Source organism: Phascolarctos cinereus, unplaced genomic scaffold, assembly GCF_003287225.1.
Source record: "Phascolarctos cinereus isolate Bilbo 61053 unplaced genomic scaffold, phaCin_HiC Scaffold_2;HRSCAF=192, whole genome shotgun sequence".
Lineage (NCBI taxonomy): Eukaryota > Metazoa > Chordata > Mammalia > Diprotodontia > Phascolarctidae > Phascolarctos > Phascolarctos cinereus.
This window is the reverse complement of record NW_027555625.1, coordinates 403,050,763-403,063,776: the sequence shown is the minus strand read 5'-3', so window position 1 is coordinate 403,063,776 and position 13,014 is coordinate 403,050,763. Positions and strand designations below refer to the sequence as shown.

General features: G+C 41.6%; 1 protein-coding gene across 2 annotated transcripts in view; it reads right to left on the bottom strand.

The window, feature by feature from the left end:
- Positions 1 to 3,047: 3,047 nt before the first annotated feature.
- The window catches only part of WWC1 (WW and C2 domain containing 1), a 147,884-nt gene continuing 137,917 nt past the window's right edge, over positions 3,048 to 13,014 (bottom strand). For both annotated transcript variants that reach the window (XM_020992335.2, XM_020992336.2), the window contains exons 19-23: positions 10,878 to 11,042; positions 10,406 to 10,498; positions 7,991 to 8,224; positions 4,512 to 4,633; positions 3,048 to 3,869 (exon numbers count right to left, since the gene is read on the bottom strand). In XM_020992335.2, coding sequence (XP_020847994.1) covers positions 3,803 to 3,869; positions 4,512 to 4,633; positions 7,991 to 8,224; positions 10,406 to 10,498; positions 10,878 to 11,042 — 681 coding nt within the window. In that variant the 3' untranslated portion in view covers positions 3,048 to 3,802. The remainder of the gene's footprint in view (positions 3,870 to 4,511; positions 4,634 to 7,990; positions 8,225 to 10,405; positions 10,499 to 10,877; positions 11,043 to 13,014) is intronic.

Genomic DNA, 13,014 nt, shown 5'->3' with positions numbered 1-13,014 from the left:
ACTAAAAATTCATTTGAAGTGAAATCTGCGAATGTGGTGACCATTTGTGGCTGTAGAGAAGAAATGAAAAAACATACCTCCTTCCTTTTCTTGGAGAAGTGGAACAACGGGTGTGAAATTCACATGTGCTGTCAGATACTGCCGTGTATCATTTGGTTTTAATTGTTTTTCGTTGGTATAAAAGAAGAAAGTACTCTGTGTGTGTGTGTGTGTGTGTGTGTGTGTGTAGGGGCGTGGGTATAATTGGAAATGACCATGATGTAAAAAAGTTTTCTAATGTGAGTGGTTAGTAGTATTATTCCTATATCTACTTGTGTGTTTATATACAAGTGCCCTTACAAAGACAGGAAAAACTATTTGTGGCTTTGATGAGTCAGATAAAACTAGAGCACTGCAATTGTTTGCAGCTTTCCCCCCAACTCCTTTTCTCATATAACTCAGCAAAAGCCAACAGAATACACCAAGAGGAAATACCTTAGCAGCATCTTTGCTGTTAAACTGTTTTAAATGATGGTGAAAGTCAAACTTTTTAAATGTTAAAATCATTGCCATTAATCTCAGTACTAGAAGGAGGAAAATAGATTCATGTCACATAAAAATTACCTCCATTTGTTTTGGTCTGAAGAGAAATAACGAGCAGAGTCAGAATGCCATGGGATGGTAACTGCTCTTTACACCCATCCAAATCTACAAAGATTTGTGATTTTTCTTTATATGCATACTTCTTCCAACAACACAGATCAAAATTTTTCTAGTAGTTAAATGGTCTTCAGGACTTGCTCCCTCTGAAATATTCATCGTCTTGCAGCCGAACTGGTGATAAATATTTTCAAATTAGGTAGGTTGGTTCTTTGACAACAAAGTTTATCAAATGAGATGATTATAAAGTGTTTAGCACAGTGTCTGGCATATAGTAAGCACTATATAAATATTAGTAGTAGTAGTAGTAGTAGTAGTAATAATAATTGTTATTATTCTTATTGGGTCTACATTCTTAGGCAGCTAGGTAGTGAAATGGATAGAGTGCCTAGAGTCAGAAAGACTCATCTTCCTGAGTTCAAATCTGCCCTCAGACATTTACTAGCTGTGTGATCCTGGGCAAGTCACTTAACCCTGTTACCTCAGTTTCCTCATCTGTAAAATGAGTTGGAAAAGGAAAGGGCAAACCACTCCAGTATCTCTGCCAAGAGATGGGGTCATGAAGAGTCAGACAAGACTGAAAAACAACTGGATGATAACTGACTACATTCTTGAGCCTTTTTCATCTGTGTAAGTAGGCCTTGCTCTCTACTGATACAGCCTTTGAGATTTATGTCACCTCTGTGCCAAAGGAGGCATTGGTAAGACGTCATGGTGCAGGTGGAACATCGTGGAGGATATAAATCTGGAACCAGGCTGAGGCAGGCTGTCAGGAGAGTAGATGTGAAGATCCATTTTATTCATACCTAACCTAAGACTTTGCTTGCTGTTTTAATAACTTACAAAAGAGAACAAATTAAACAAAACAAATATTTCTGGGCTGGAGTTTTAATCATAATTCGGATAAGTTTTTTTTTTTTAAATGCCATTTACATCAAGATTTGGGCAACATGATACTTGCCAAGTACCCTAGCTCTCTTTTTGAAGCATAGTAAAGTAGAAGAACACATCTCAGAAAAGATGTGTGATTGAAAAGGCAACTATCAGCTTAGGAGAATGAAGCCAATTCAGATTGATTTTATTTCTTCTTCATGCTAGACTCTGCTGAAGTCTAAAAATCAAGTCAGTGTTTCTGCTCAGGCTGACTGTAAGATGGGAGATTTCTAAGACAAGAATCAGTACTAGAACAGCCATGTTCTTGAGTACCCAAGGTTCAAAAGCCCCGATTTGCTCAATATCTAAGAATGTGAGGCAGAAACTGCTACCCCTCTTAGGAGAGCAGTTTCCTGCTTGGCCCAGAGGATTCTAGAGGGGTAAATAAACAAGAGTAGAGGATCTCTTTTGCTTTAAAAGTATCCTCCTGCAAGTAACACAGCGTATTTGAAGTTCATCAGAAGACTGCATCAGCAGCATTCCCCTTCCACCTCCTGCAGCTCTGGTCTTCTTGTCCCTAAAGATGCTGGGGCTGAAAGCATGCTCCAGTTCTGATTCTAAGGTGTCAAATTTAAAACTAATTTATACAGACTGAAATTTGGAATGGGGATGTATTTCAGGAGGGTTGATTCCTGCTGGAAAAACTGAATATGAGATGAGGTATTTGGAAGGGCTGTGGCAGGTGGTGACAATCTACCCATCTATTCAGTTTGTATTGAATGCCTACTGTGTTCCCAGCTCTGTGGTTAAACATCGTGGAAGACATGAGAGAACTAGGAGACAGTCCCTTTCTTCGAGGAGCTTACAATCTAGTTTTAACAGATACACGTGAAACAATTCAGGGCTAAACTGGGCCACTGTATATAACTGACGTAGGAATCCAGGCAAGGACTCAATGAAGTCTTCGTTGAGGGCAGCATGTTACAAAGGAAAGGACAGGAGACTGAGGGCCAACATTGTCCTTCCAACTCTACTGCTAACTAGTTTTATGACTTTGGACAAGGAAGAGCAATCTGAAAATAGAACGCAGGCTGGATGGAAGCCGAGTGGAGAGGACGGGAATAAAACTTCAGATGTTCAGCTTAGACTAAGTCCACAGACTGTGGCTTTCTCTAGGACTACAAAGTACCTACCCCAAGGTAATATGTGCAGTGACCAATCGGTGCTCAGTGGCTCACTGAAATTACAGTCACCTCAAATGCCTCTTCCCTTTAGTTGGAAAAACAAGTCATACCCAAGGTGCCTGGATCTTTGAGGGGGAAAGCTTTTTTCTGATTAGGGGCAGGGACATTCATGTATGTATGACAGCAACATCCTTACCTCTATGTGAGTATATTTAATTTATGAAGAGGATAAGAATAAAAAGGAGGAAATAAAAATAAAAGTCCTACCAGATGTGAGAAAGAAATGGATGGGAACTAGGGAGAAGCAATAATAACTTAACCTGAAGTGGGGCTGAGAGAGAAAAAAACAGATTCATTCAGAAAAGCCACTTTATTGATGAAGATAAAAATGAATGTAGTTCCCCACAGCCCTCCCCTCACCTTAGTGGCTTCACCGGGCATGAGACTGGCATGGGAGGGCCCGCCTGTCTCAAGTGTGGGCTAAGGTGCCCAGGTCAGGCCCTGCCCACCCTTCTTTTTTCTCCTCATCATGCAGCCCAATGTAAACACGTCACAGCTCACGAAGATTCATTGACGGCACTTCAGAATCCCCAAAATGGCTCCCGTGCATTGTTATTTCTCTCCCCCCCACCCCCTTTCTTTTTTACACATTGTACAAAATACATGACTAGGAAAAGTCAGCTGTGCTGATATCTGCAGGAAATCCTTTTAGGATTCCATATTCTCCCAATGGGTTTATTGCAGTAAGACCTCTAAAAGGTAGAGCTGTACAAAAAAACAAACAAAAAACACAACCTACATGATTTTAAGAGCAGCAACTCGATGCTGCTTTAATTCATTAAAATTTTCTTTCCCAAAAATACATTCCTACATATACAAACTATACAATCTTGTCATTTTTAATGCTGGTTTTTTAATAATAACAACAGAACCAAAAACTACAAGCAAACATGAACCAAAAGCTGTTCCTCTTCAAGCTGACAAGAGCTCTGCTGTGCACGGGCTGGAAGCCTTCATTTAACACCACATAAATAACTCCAGCTACGCCCAACTGTTCACACCGCAGGTGCGTGGCCAGCGGGACAAAGGAAATACTTCTCTGGTGATCAGACATCATCCGCAGACAGGGTCGGGATGTTGATCCTGGGCCGGGTAAAGAACGCCATCTTCTCCCTACAGAGGAGGTCATCACTGGTGGTTAGTGGAGAGGCCCCACAAGACTAAGTGCCTATCTCAGTTCCAGAGTCCATAAGGAAGGGCAAACAGCTCAGGAAGATGTTACCAAGGCAATGTCGCCGTGTCCTCAAAGTCATGCTCCGACTACCCCGAAACAACGGCTGTGAGTGTGTGAAGCCAGAAGGGATCAGTGAGAATAAATCACCCCAAACTGTATTTATCACTCAGCCTCTTCAGCCAATCCCCCACAATTACCAGTGATAGAAATGTAATAATAAAGGCTGGAGCAGGTGGTTCATTCACGGAACAAGAGCATCTGACAGATTAGGCAGCGTTGTGCTGAGACCTGGTAAAGCCAGCCAGGGGAAGAGCACGCAAGGGCTTGTACATCACCAGGGAAGAGCTGGCAACGGGTAATCATCTGTTACTGAGAGAGCCAGCCCTGAACAGGAGGCCAGTGAGAAAAAGGGAGATGGGAGAAGTGGGACAAGAAGGCAGAGTGAGATTAAAGGGGAAAGAGGGGAATGAGGGAGAAGGAAAAATCAGAGGAAGACAGAGAAAGGAGGATAGGAACAAGAAGAGAGGCAGGATAGGGAAATGGAGAGACTGAACACTGAAGTAGGGTATCACTGCTCCTACCTGAACGACTGTACTTCTGGGGGCTCTTTACAACTCTGCCCCCGGAGCCGGTGGACGTCCTTAGCTGCAGCTCTCATCATCTTGTCAGCCTGTAACTCACCCTTGTGCTCAGCCCTCTCTGCCTGTAGGGCAAAGCAATTCCAATAGTTCGGTTAACTCGGGGCCTCCAGAATGCCTCTAGAGATTGGTCAGTGAAAGAAGAGTTCATTTTAATACAAAGTGATGAGGCTTCTGGGGTCAGAGGGGGCCACGTGTGATGGAAGAGATTATTTTGAGTGCTTCTCGCACTCCACGATGATTTATTTTGTGATTAATTTTATTCAAAATAAAAATGAGTAAGTTACCATAACATTGTACAAAATACATGTTAGATCACCAAGATTCATCTAGGTCAATGAACTGACATGTGCTGTTACAGAAAGAAATAAGAGGCAGAAGGGCGAGCTGGTTGTTACAGTGGATAGAGCACCGGCCCTGGAGTCAGGAGGACCTGAGTTCAAATCCAGCCTCAGACACATAACACTCATTAGCTCTGTGATTCTAGGCAAGTCACTTAACCCCAATTGCCTCACCAAAAATAAGAGACAGAGATTGAGTGAAACATTTGGGAAGGTGGGGAGATGGAGACTTGTAGAAATGGTCACTAGTTTTGGCCATATGCATGTTCGTGAAACAGAGGCACATCTTTGTCCTAACTACTGCTGTTGCTACCACCACCACCACCACCACCACCTCATATTTATATGACACTTTACAGTCAACAAAAACATGTTCCATACGACCACCCTGTGGTACAGATAGTGTGAGCATTATTAATGTACTTTTCATTTCCTCTTTGAATCCATAGTACTTACTAAGCACTGTATTAAGTAGGCATTTAATAAATACTTGCTAAATTAAATTGAATCTTCATTTTATAGATGAAAAGGTTCAGATCTGGGACTTAAGCCTGGAGCTGCGGTGGCAGTGGGAAGAGCAATGGAGTTAGGGACAGCAGATCTGGGTTCTGGTCCTGACTCTGCCCCTTACTAGCTCTGTGACAGATTTGGGGCAAGTAACCTTTCTGAGTCATCCAGTTTCCTCATCTATAAAACGGAGATAACAGTACTACAGGGCTGTTGAGAGAATTAAATAAGATAATGTATGTCAAATGCTTTATAAACCAAAAGCCCCATATGAACATACTCCTTCAGTTGTTGCCATGGAGACTTGGTGAGACTGGGAGTGTCAGCTCCTGTGAGTGCAATAATAATAAGAATAGCTGGCATCTATAGCTATTATTACAGCTATATAAGGTTTTAAGGTCTTCAAAATACTTTACAAGTACTATTTCATTTAATCCTCCCAACGATATCAGTGATATCAGTGCTATTATAATCCCCATTTTACAGAAGAGGAAAACAAAATAGGCAGAGGTTAAGTGGCTTGCCCAGGATCACCCAGCTAGTAAGAGGATAAGGCTAAATTTGAACTTGGGTCTTTCTGGCTCCACGTCTCTTTCTTTATCCGCTGTGCGGTGGCAAGCTGCCACCAGCCCCATCAAGTTTCCTTAGGAGCCATTCTGAAGGAAGGTACTACGTAGATACAAACTAGTATTTTGTTTTGTTTTGTTTTGTTTTTAGGTAATTGGGGTTTTTTAGGTAATTGAGTCACACAACTAGTAAGTGTCAAGTGTTTGGTCTGAGGCTGGATTTGAACTCAGGTCCTCATGACTTCAGGGCTGGTGCTGTATCCACTGTACCACCTAGCTGCCCCGATATAAACTAGTATTAAAAAGCCCAGGTTCTTAGCTTTTTAAATCATGTTCTTTCCACTATACCACACTTCTTTTGAGTAGCTTGGTGTGACCCTGGGCAAGTCATTTAACCCTGGTGGCCTCAATTTTGTCATCTGTAAAATGAGCTGGGGAAGGACATGGCAAACCACTACAGGATCTTTGCCAAGAAAACCCTAAATAGGGTCACGAAATGTCAGAAACAACGGAACAACAACAACAATAATAGCCACCATTTATATTGTACCTACTATACGCCAGGCCGACCAGCTAGGTGGCACAGTGGATAGAGTGCTGGGGCTGAAGTCAGGAAGACTCATCTTCCTGAGTTCAAATCTGCCTCAGACATTTACTAGCTGTGTGACTCTGGACAAGTCATTTAACCCTGCTTGCCTCAGTTTCCTCATCTGTAAAATGAACTGGAGAAGGAAAGGGCAAATCCCTCTAGTTATCTTTCCCAAGAAAACCCCAGATGGGGTCATAAAGAGTCAAACCCAACTGAAAAACAACTGAACTACAATTTTCCAGGCACTGTGCTGTGTACTTTTATAAATGTTAACTCGTGATCTTCAAGACAACCCTGTGAGGCATCTGGTATTATTACCCTCACTTTACAGTTGAGGAAACTAAGATAAACAGAAGTTAACTGACTTGCCCAAGGTCACCCAGCTAGTAAGTGTCTAAAGGCCAAATCTGAAATCAGCTCTTCCTGACTTCAGGCCCAGTGTTCTATCCTCTGTGCCAACCAACTGTCCCTTATTTAAAATAAACCATAATTTACCCAACAGATGTATTCACAGAATACTATGGAAACAAGATTGTTATATATCTCGTCATTATCTAAAGTGTTAGATAATCTAAAAGACTTGTGTTCTTGTTTTTCTGTTTTATAAGGCTAAATTTTTATATATTGGGTTATCTTAAGGCAGGGCACACTTATACTTCTATTTTGAAAATCTTCCCACTTGTCATCTTGAACCTTAAACCCTTTCTTTGGCCATTAGGTTGAATCAGAAAGCAAGAAGAACCTTCCATAAAAGTATAGCTTTATCGGTATAAAAAGTTCCACACTAGTTTCTTGCTCCTTAAGATATGTAGATACTGGATCTAAGATTTCTGGTCAGAACCAGGGGAATTGGTTATATGTGCTCCAATCTTGATTGCCAGAAACATTAATAATGCTTCATCTCTGGGCCAGCCTCAGAAATACCTGATCTCCTGAGTTACATTAATAATTCTCCCCTTCAAATTTTATTGTTTATGAGCATTATTTGTAAATACGATGCGGGATGGGCCAGCTAAAGAAAATGTTATGGAGATAGTTATGTGTGGACTATTGCTATCATAGCTGCGTGGATTCCCACAGCATGTTTATATCTGTTCAAAATTAGGTACATTTGCAACAATCACTGTTGACTATAGTACTTTTTATCAGCCTGGTGCATTACTAATAAAAATTTCAGCCTTTCCTCATTCATTCATTTGCAAATGATTTCCCCTACCTAGGCAAAAAGCACCAAGTTTGCTTGCCTTCTTTGTAAAGGATACTCTATCTGACCACAGAGAGCGTCCCTCCTAGCCTTGGTTGCCTTCCACCAAAGGTTTGTTTGGTTTTATGGTGAGCATTCCCATTGTAGACGTAATCCTACCCAAGGATTCAATCTGAGAAAATTAGACCAGAACCTCTCCATTCCTTATCACTTACCCTCTTTTCTACCATCCTCAGCAAGAGTCGATAGCGTTCATCATCTCGGACCCACTGAGGCAGCTCCTTCTCCCCATGGCTCTTGGCTCGCTCCAGCTCTTCCTTCAGTTCCTTCAGCACTGAGATTTCTTGTGTCAGCTGACTATGCCAGGTTCTTGAAGCCTGCAGGTCTAACTCTAGGTCTAATGAGGTGCGGATTAGACGCTCAGCTCTGAGGGATTTGACAGATGATGGCTGGAATACAGAAGATGGTTACTACCCCTTATCATTTGAACAATTCACTTTGTTTATACCATCCCCTTGATTTCAAAGGCTTCTTCTTTTCCATTCATTAATCTACATGCCTCTCTTTCAAAACCAGGATAAAACCCCACTTTCTCCAGGAAGTCTTTGCTGATTAATCTCAACCAGCATGGACTGCTCCTCTATCTTACACTCCCTTGGCATCTGCATGCTTGTTTCACGAAAGATTCACTTATGAATAAACTACTTTATAACTTCTTAAGAAGTTTTATGTTTCCTCTCTCCCCAACTAGATTTTAAACTCCTTGATTGGCAGAGATCATAGGATCCAAAATTTAGAGCTGGAAGGGACCTCAGAGACCATCTGGTCCAACCCTTTCTTTTTACAGGTGAGGAAACTGAGGCACAGGAGGTTATGTGACTTGTCCAGGTCATATGCTCTATATGTTATGAGTGCAGTTCTTAGAGGAAGAAAACCCAGTGCCTTTCTTTTTAGAACAGAACCAAATATTAGAAATTGGTTTGGCCAAGCTGTAGTCAAGGACAGTGCTGATGTGACAGGCGCAAAACCCCAAACACCTGCATTTTTTCTGGAAGTTCAGGGAGTGGGCAGCCCATGCTGTGCTTCTGCAAGATCTTTTTCTCAGCAACCCAGTTATTGTCCTTGGAAATCTGGGTTGGACGTCTACCCCCAAGTGCTGCATAAAGGTCATGGGCTCCTGAAATTTTCTGGATAAGTACAATGAATGTCATGCCTCCCCCTAACCCCCTTACATTTCCTTCAACGTGTTACCTTTTCTCCTTCATGATCCATGAGCAGAGGAAAAATTTAGGGGAAGAAGGGATGAAGAATGGATAGCTGCTCTAGGAATGTAATATCTCGTTTGGAGCCAGGCAAGAGCTTCCTTAGACTCATGACATTGCTGGCCACTCGAACTCATTTCTGGATCCAGTTAACTTGAAGTTACTTTATATCTGTGTGTATCTATATCTGTATCTCTTTATATCTCTACCTTTAGCTATATCTCTATATCACCTCTATCTCTGTACATACCTTTCTTTATCTATCTCTATCTAAATCTGTGTCTTTATATATCTTTATATGTAAAGGTATGCTTAATATAAGTAAATATGTTAAAGCTATATCTGTATCTTTACCCTTATCTGCATCTATAGATCTATACACTTATAAATTTGTATGTGGGTGTATGTGTGTATATACACCAAGTGCCTGGGGAGGCCCCAGAATCAGTTACATGCTCCATAGTCTCTCAAAGACATTTCCATTACACATCCTCACACCTCTCCCAGAAGAAGGAGATGTTGTCAGAGGTATTCTGTGTATGTGCCAAATCTGTAATTATATATGCACATCACCATAGCTAGCATAGTGCCTGGCCTATAGTAGGTGCTTAATAAAGGCTTGTTGATTGATTGATTCCTCAACTCTAGCTGTAAATCTAAAGCTCAGCAGCTCCTTCTTTGTTCAAACATGGCCCTGGGTGCTGCAGATCTTTCCTTTTCTCCAGTATGGGACATTCCCGTGGGGTTTCTTGAATTTGCAAACCACTTTCTAATCTAGCCCAGACTTGACTTGTAAGGACTGGAATGGTCCTTTGCTTCTTAGCTCTAAGCAGTCATTTTTCCAGGAGGAATCTCCATCTCTTTCAGGAACAGTTTGTCAGTTTTCAATGTCAGTTTCTAGCTGGTTTGTAAAAAACTCATTTGGCACTTCACTGCTTTTGAGAGGCTCTTGGAAGCTCAAGTTCTTTATTGCAGCAGAAGGCAGTCAGGAGCCTGAATTGGTCAGCCAGTTGGACAGCATTTACTCAGTATAGCACCCAATGCAAAGGGCTAAAGAGGTGAGGGCTGGGGGAGAGTTTACCAAATAAATAAGCCCTTGAGGAGCTTCCTCTCTAATTAGAGGTTGGTGCTTTTGTCAAGCAAAGCTAAAGTATGTCAACTCATAATGCATACACAGCATCCTCTCTCCTATTCAGGCTTACTATTTCAAAGAGCTAGATCTTTTACATCAAAACTTGTGAAGATAAAGTCCACTGGGTCCTATGACATTATTGGCTGCTTGTGAGGGCATTTTCATCTGACAGCTGAGGACTGTAGCAAGGGTGAGAAGGCCCTGGGCCAAAAAATAGCTTCAAAGTGATTTCTTACCCTCTTCATTCGGACACTTCTTCTCTCCAGGGAATTTCGAACAAAAGGTGGCTTTTTGGATAGGGTTGAGCTATCGCTGTCACTTCGATTCAACTAAAAGAGAAATGTCAACATAAAGTAAATGTGGAGCTATTCTCATTAGTACTAAAATCTATTCTGTGAACAAGGTTTGGTGCTTGGAATTGAGGAGAGCTTTGAATGCCATGCTAAGAAGTTTGGATTTCATCCTACAGATAACAAGGAACCACTAATTTTTTTTTTTGGACATGATGAAAGCAATGTTTTAAGAAGATTAATCTGAAAGTAGCATATACCCTGGAACAGAGGGAAGAGATATTCAGGCAGGATCACAAGTTGGGGCACTATTACAATAGTATAGGCATGAGGGTACTCACCTGAAGTGGTGGCAATGAGGATGCAGATGTAAAAGATACTAGAGATAAAAGAATGGTTCTCCCTTATTGTTACTTACCCGACACACATACTGACTCTGAGGCCCAGGAGAGAAGGTCTTAGAGCGAATGATGGTGCTGCCTCGGACAAATGGCGTAGGCGGCGGATTGCCCATCCTTCGATCTTTGGGCCGCACAACTGTAGGTGATGGTGTCAGGCTCTCTGTGTTGGTTTCTTTGTCCACCTGAGGAAAAAGTCACTCATCCTAAAGCCATCTGTCACTCCTGAGGACCTAACCACCTACTTTCAGGAAACAGGCATCTGACTGATTCTTCCAGGCTCATGTTTTCTTTGCTGTCAGCATAGCCTGAAATTTCCTTCCCCTGCAGCTCACCACTGGCTCTGCTGTATTCTGACATCTGGAGCAACCACCTCCTACATCCCCCTGAGGCCCCTCCTATGCTGAAACAATTGGAGAATATTTTCAACCTCTAGAAAAAAAAATCCAAGTAGCCAGCAGAGGTATACTTTGCTTTTACATAAAAGAGTGACTCCAAACAGTTTTGTAAATTGGAATCTGATTTCCCTAATACTGACTAATTTACATTCATTTTCTGTGTTCTGTGTTAATTTCTGAAGAATGTAGCAGGACTTTAAAAATACTTTAAAGGTCTTCCAATATTCTCTGTCCAATAATGATAATGATAATGCTACTGGTAATGGTAATAATAATACTAACGATAATACAGTTACCCCTTCCACATCACGACTTTCCCCATCGTGGTTTTGATATATTGCTGGTCAGCATAAGAAATGGGAATTTGGGGGGAGTTTTGCAAAAGCTGCAGATGATACATGAGGGCCAGCAGACAACACGGAAAAAGTTTAGAAACTAGAAATGCATAAAATATATGTATGGTCGTGTATAATATCAACCCAAATTTTACAATAAGGTATTGTAAACACCTCATAAAAGAAAAAGAAAAAATTCAGACTTCTTCTCTGGTATGAAGAGAGGGCCAAAAGATTTTATGTGGATTTTCCAGGTTGTGGAGTGCTGTACCCTAAACACCTATAATGTGGAAGTAATAGCTGTAACAACATTTATATCATGCTTACTATGTGCCAGGTCCCGTGCTAAATGCTTTGCAATTCTTATCCTACTTGCTTCTCACAACAATCCTGGGAAGTAGAAACTGTTATTATCCCCATTTTACAGATGGTGAAACGGAGGCAAACAGAAGTTCAGTGGTTTGCCCAGAGTCACCCAGCTAGTAAGTGTCTGAGGCTGGATTTGAACTCAGGTCTTCCTGACTCTAGGCCCAGTGCACTAAAATGAACTAAGGACACTTGGCATTTATAGAAATTTGGCATAAATAAGGATACAGACTAAGCTTCTAAAATGAAGACTGTTATCATGTGACTAATAATTCCCTGGTTAAATATTTTTTAATAGTGGGGACACACAAATACTAATGGTAACTACAGAGACAAAAGAGATGGGACAAAGGAGTTATATCGTATCTCTCTTTTCTATAAAGCTTTGGGCAGAGCTACATTTAGTAACAGGACAAAAAAAGGGTAGGGTTAGGGAAGCAGCTGGGGCAAAGCCAGGAATGAGTAACCAGTTCTGAGAAAACACTGGGCACAGGGACACCAAGGGACTGTGGTGGCTTCTGTACCTCATAGGTCAGGATGAAGGAGAAGATGGGCAAGAATTTGAAGCTTTGTAGAACCAGTTCCTCTCTGGGGAACAGAGAGGCTCTTGGATATGATGTTAGGAGAAGAGATTCATAGACAGAACCAAGACAGAGATCATTGAACCCAGCTTCTTGCCCAATAGATAAAATCCCCTTCTCACTCAACACTTCTGCTTGGGCAGCACTTGACCTCTTTGATTACCAGTGCTATGACCAGCACTGGGGATAGGGAGCCTTGAAATATAAACTCCCTCCACTCTCACCTCCCTCTGCTTTTTATACTCCTCCAATTCCAAAGGAAATGTTTGTTTGTTGGTAGATGAGAAGTGGTCATCTCTAAACCTCCACTAACTACTAAGAATGGCAACAGCTCAGAGCCCGTTGTCTCAGCAGCCATTTCTCAGGGGGAAGTCAAAAGCCACCTAAGGACACCTTCTTCTTCTTCTTCTTTTTTTTTTTTTAGTGAGGCAATTAAGTGACTTGCCCAGAGTCACACAGCTAGTAGGTGTTATGTGT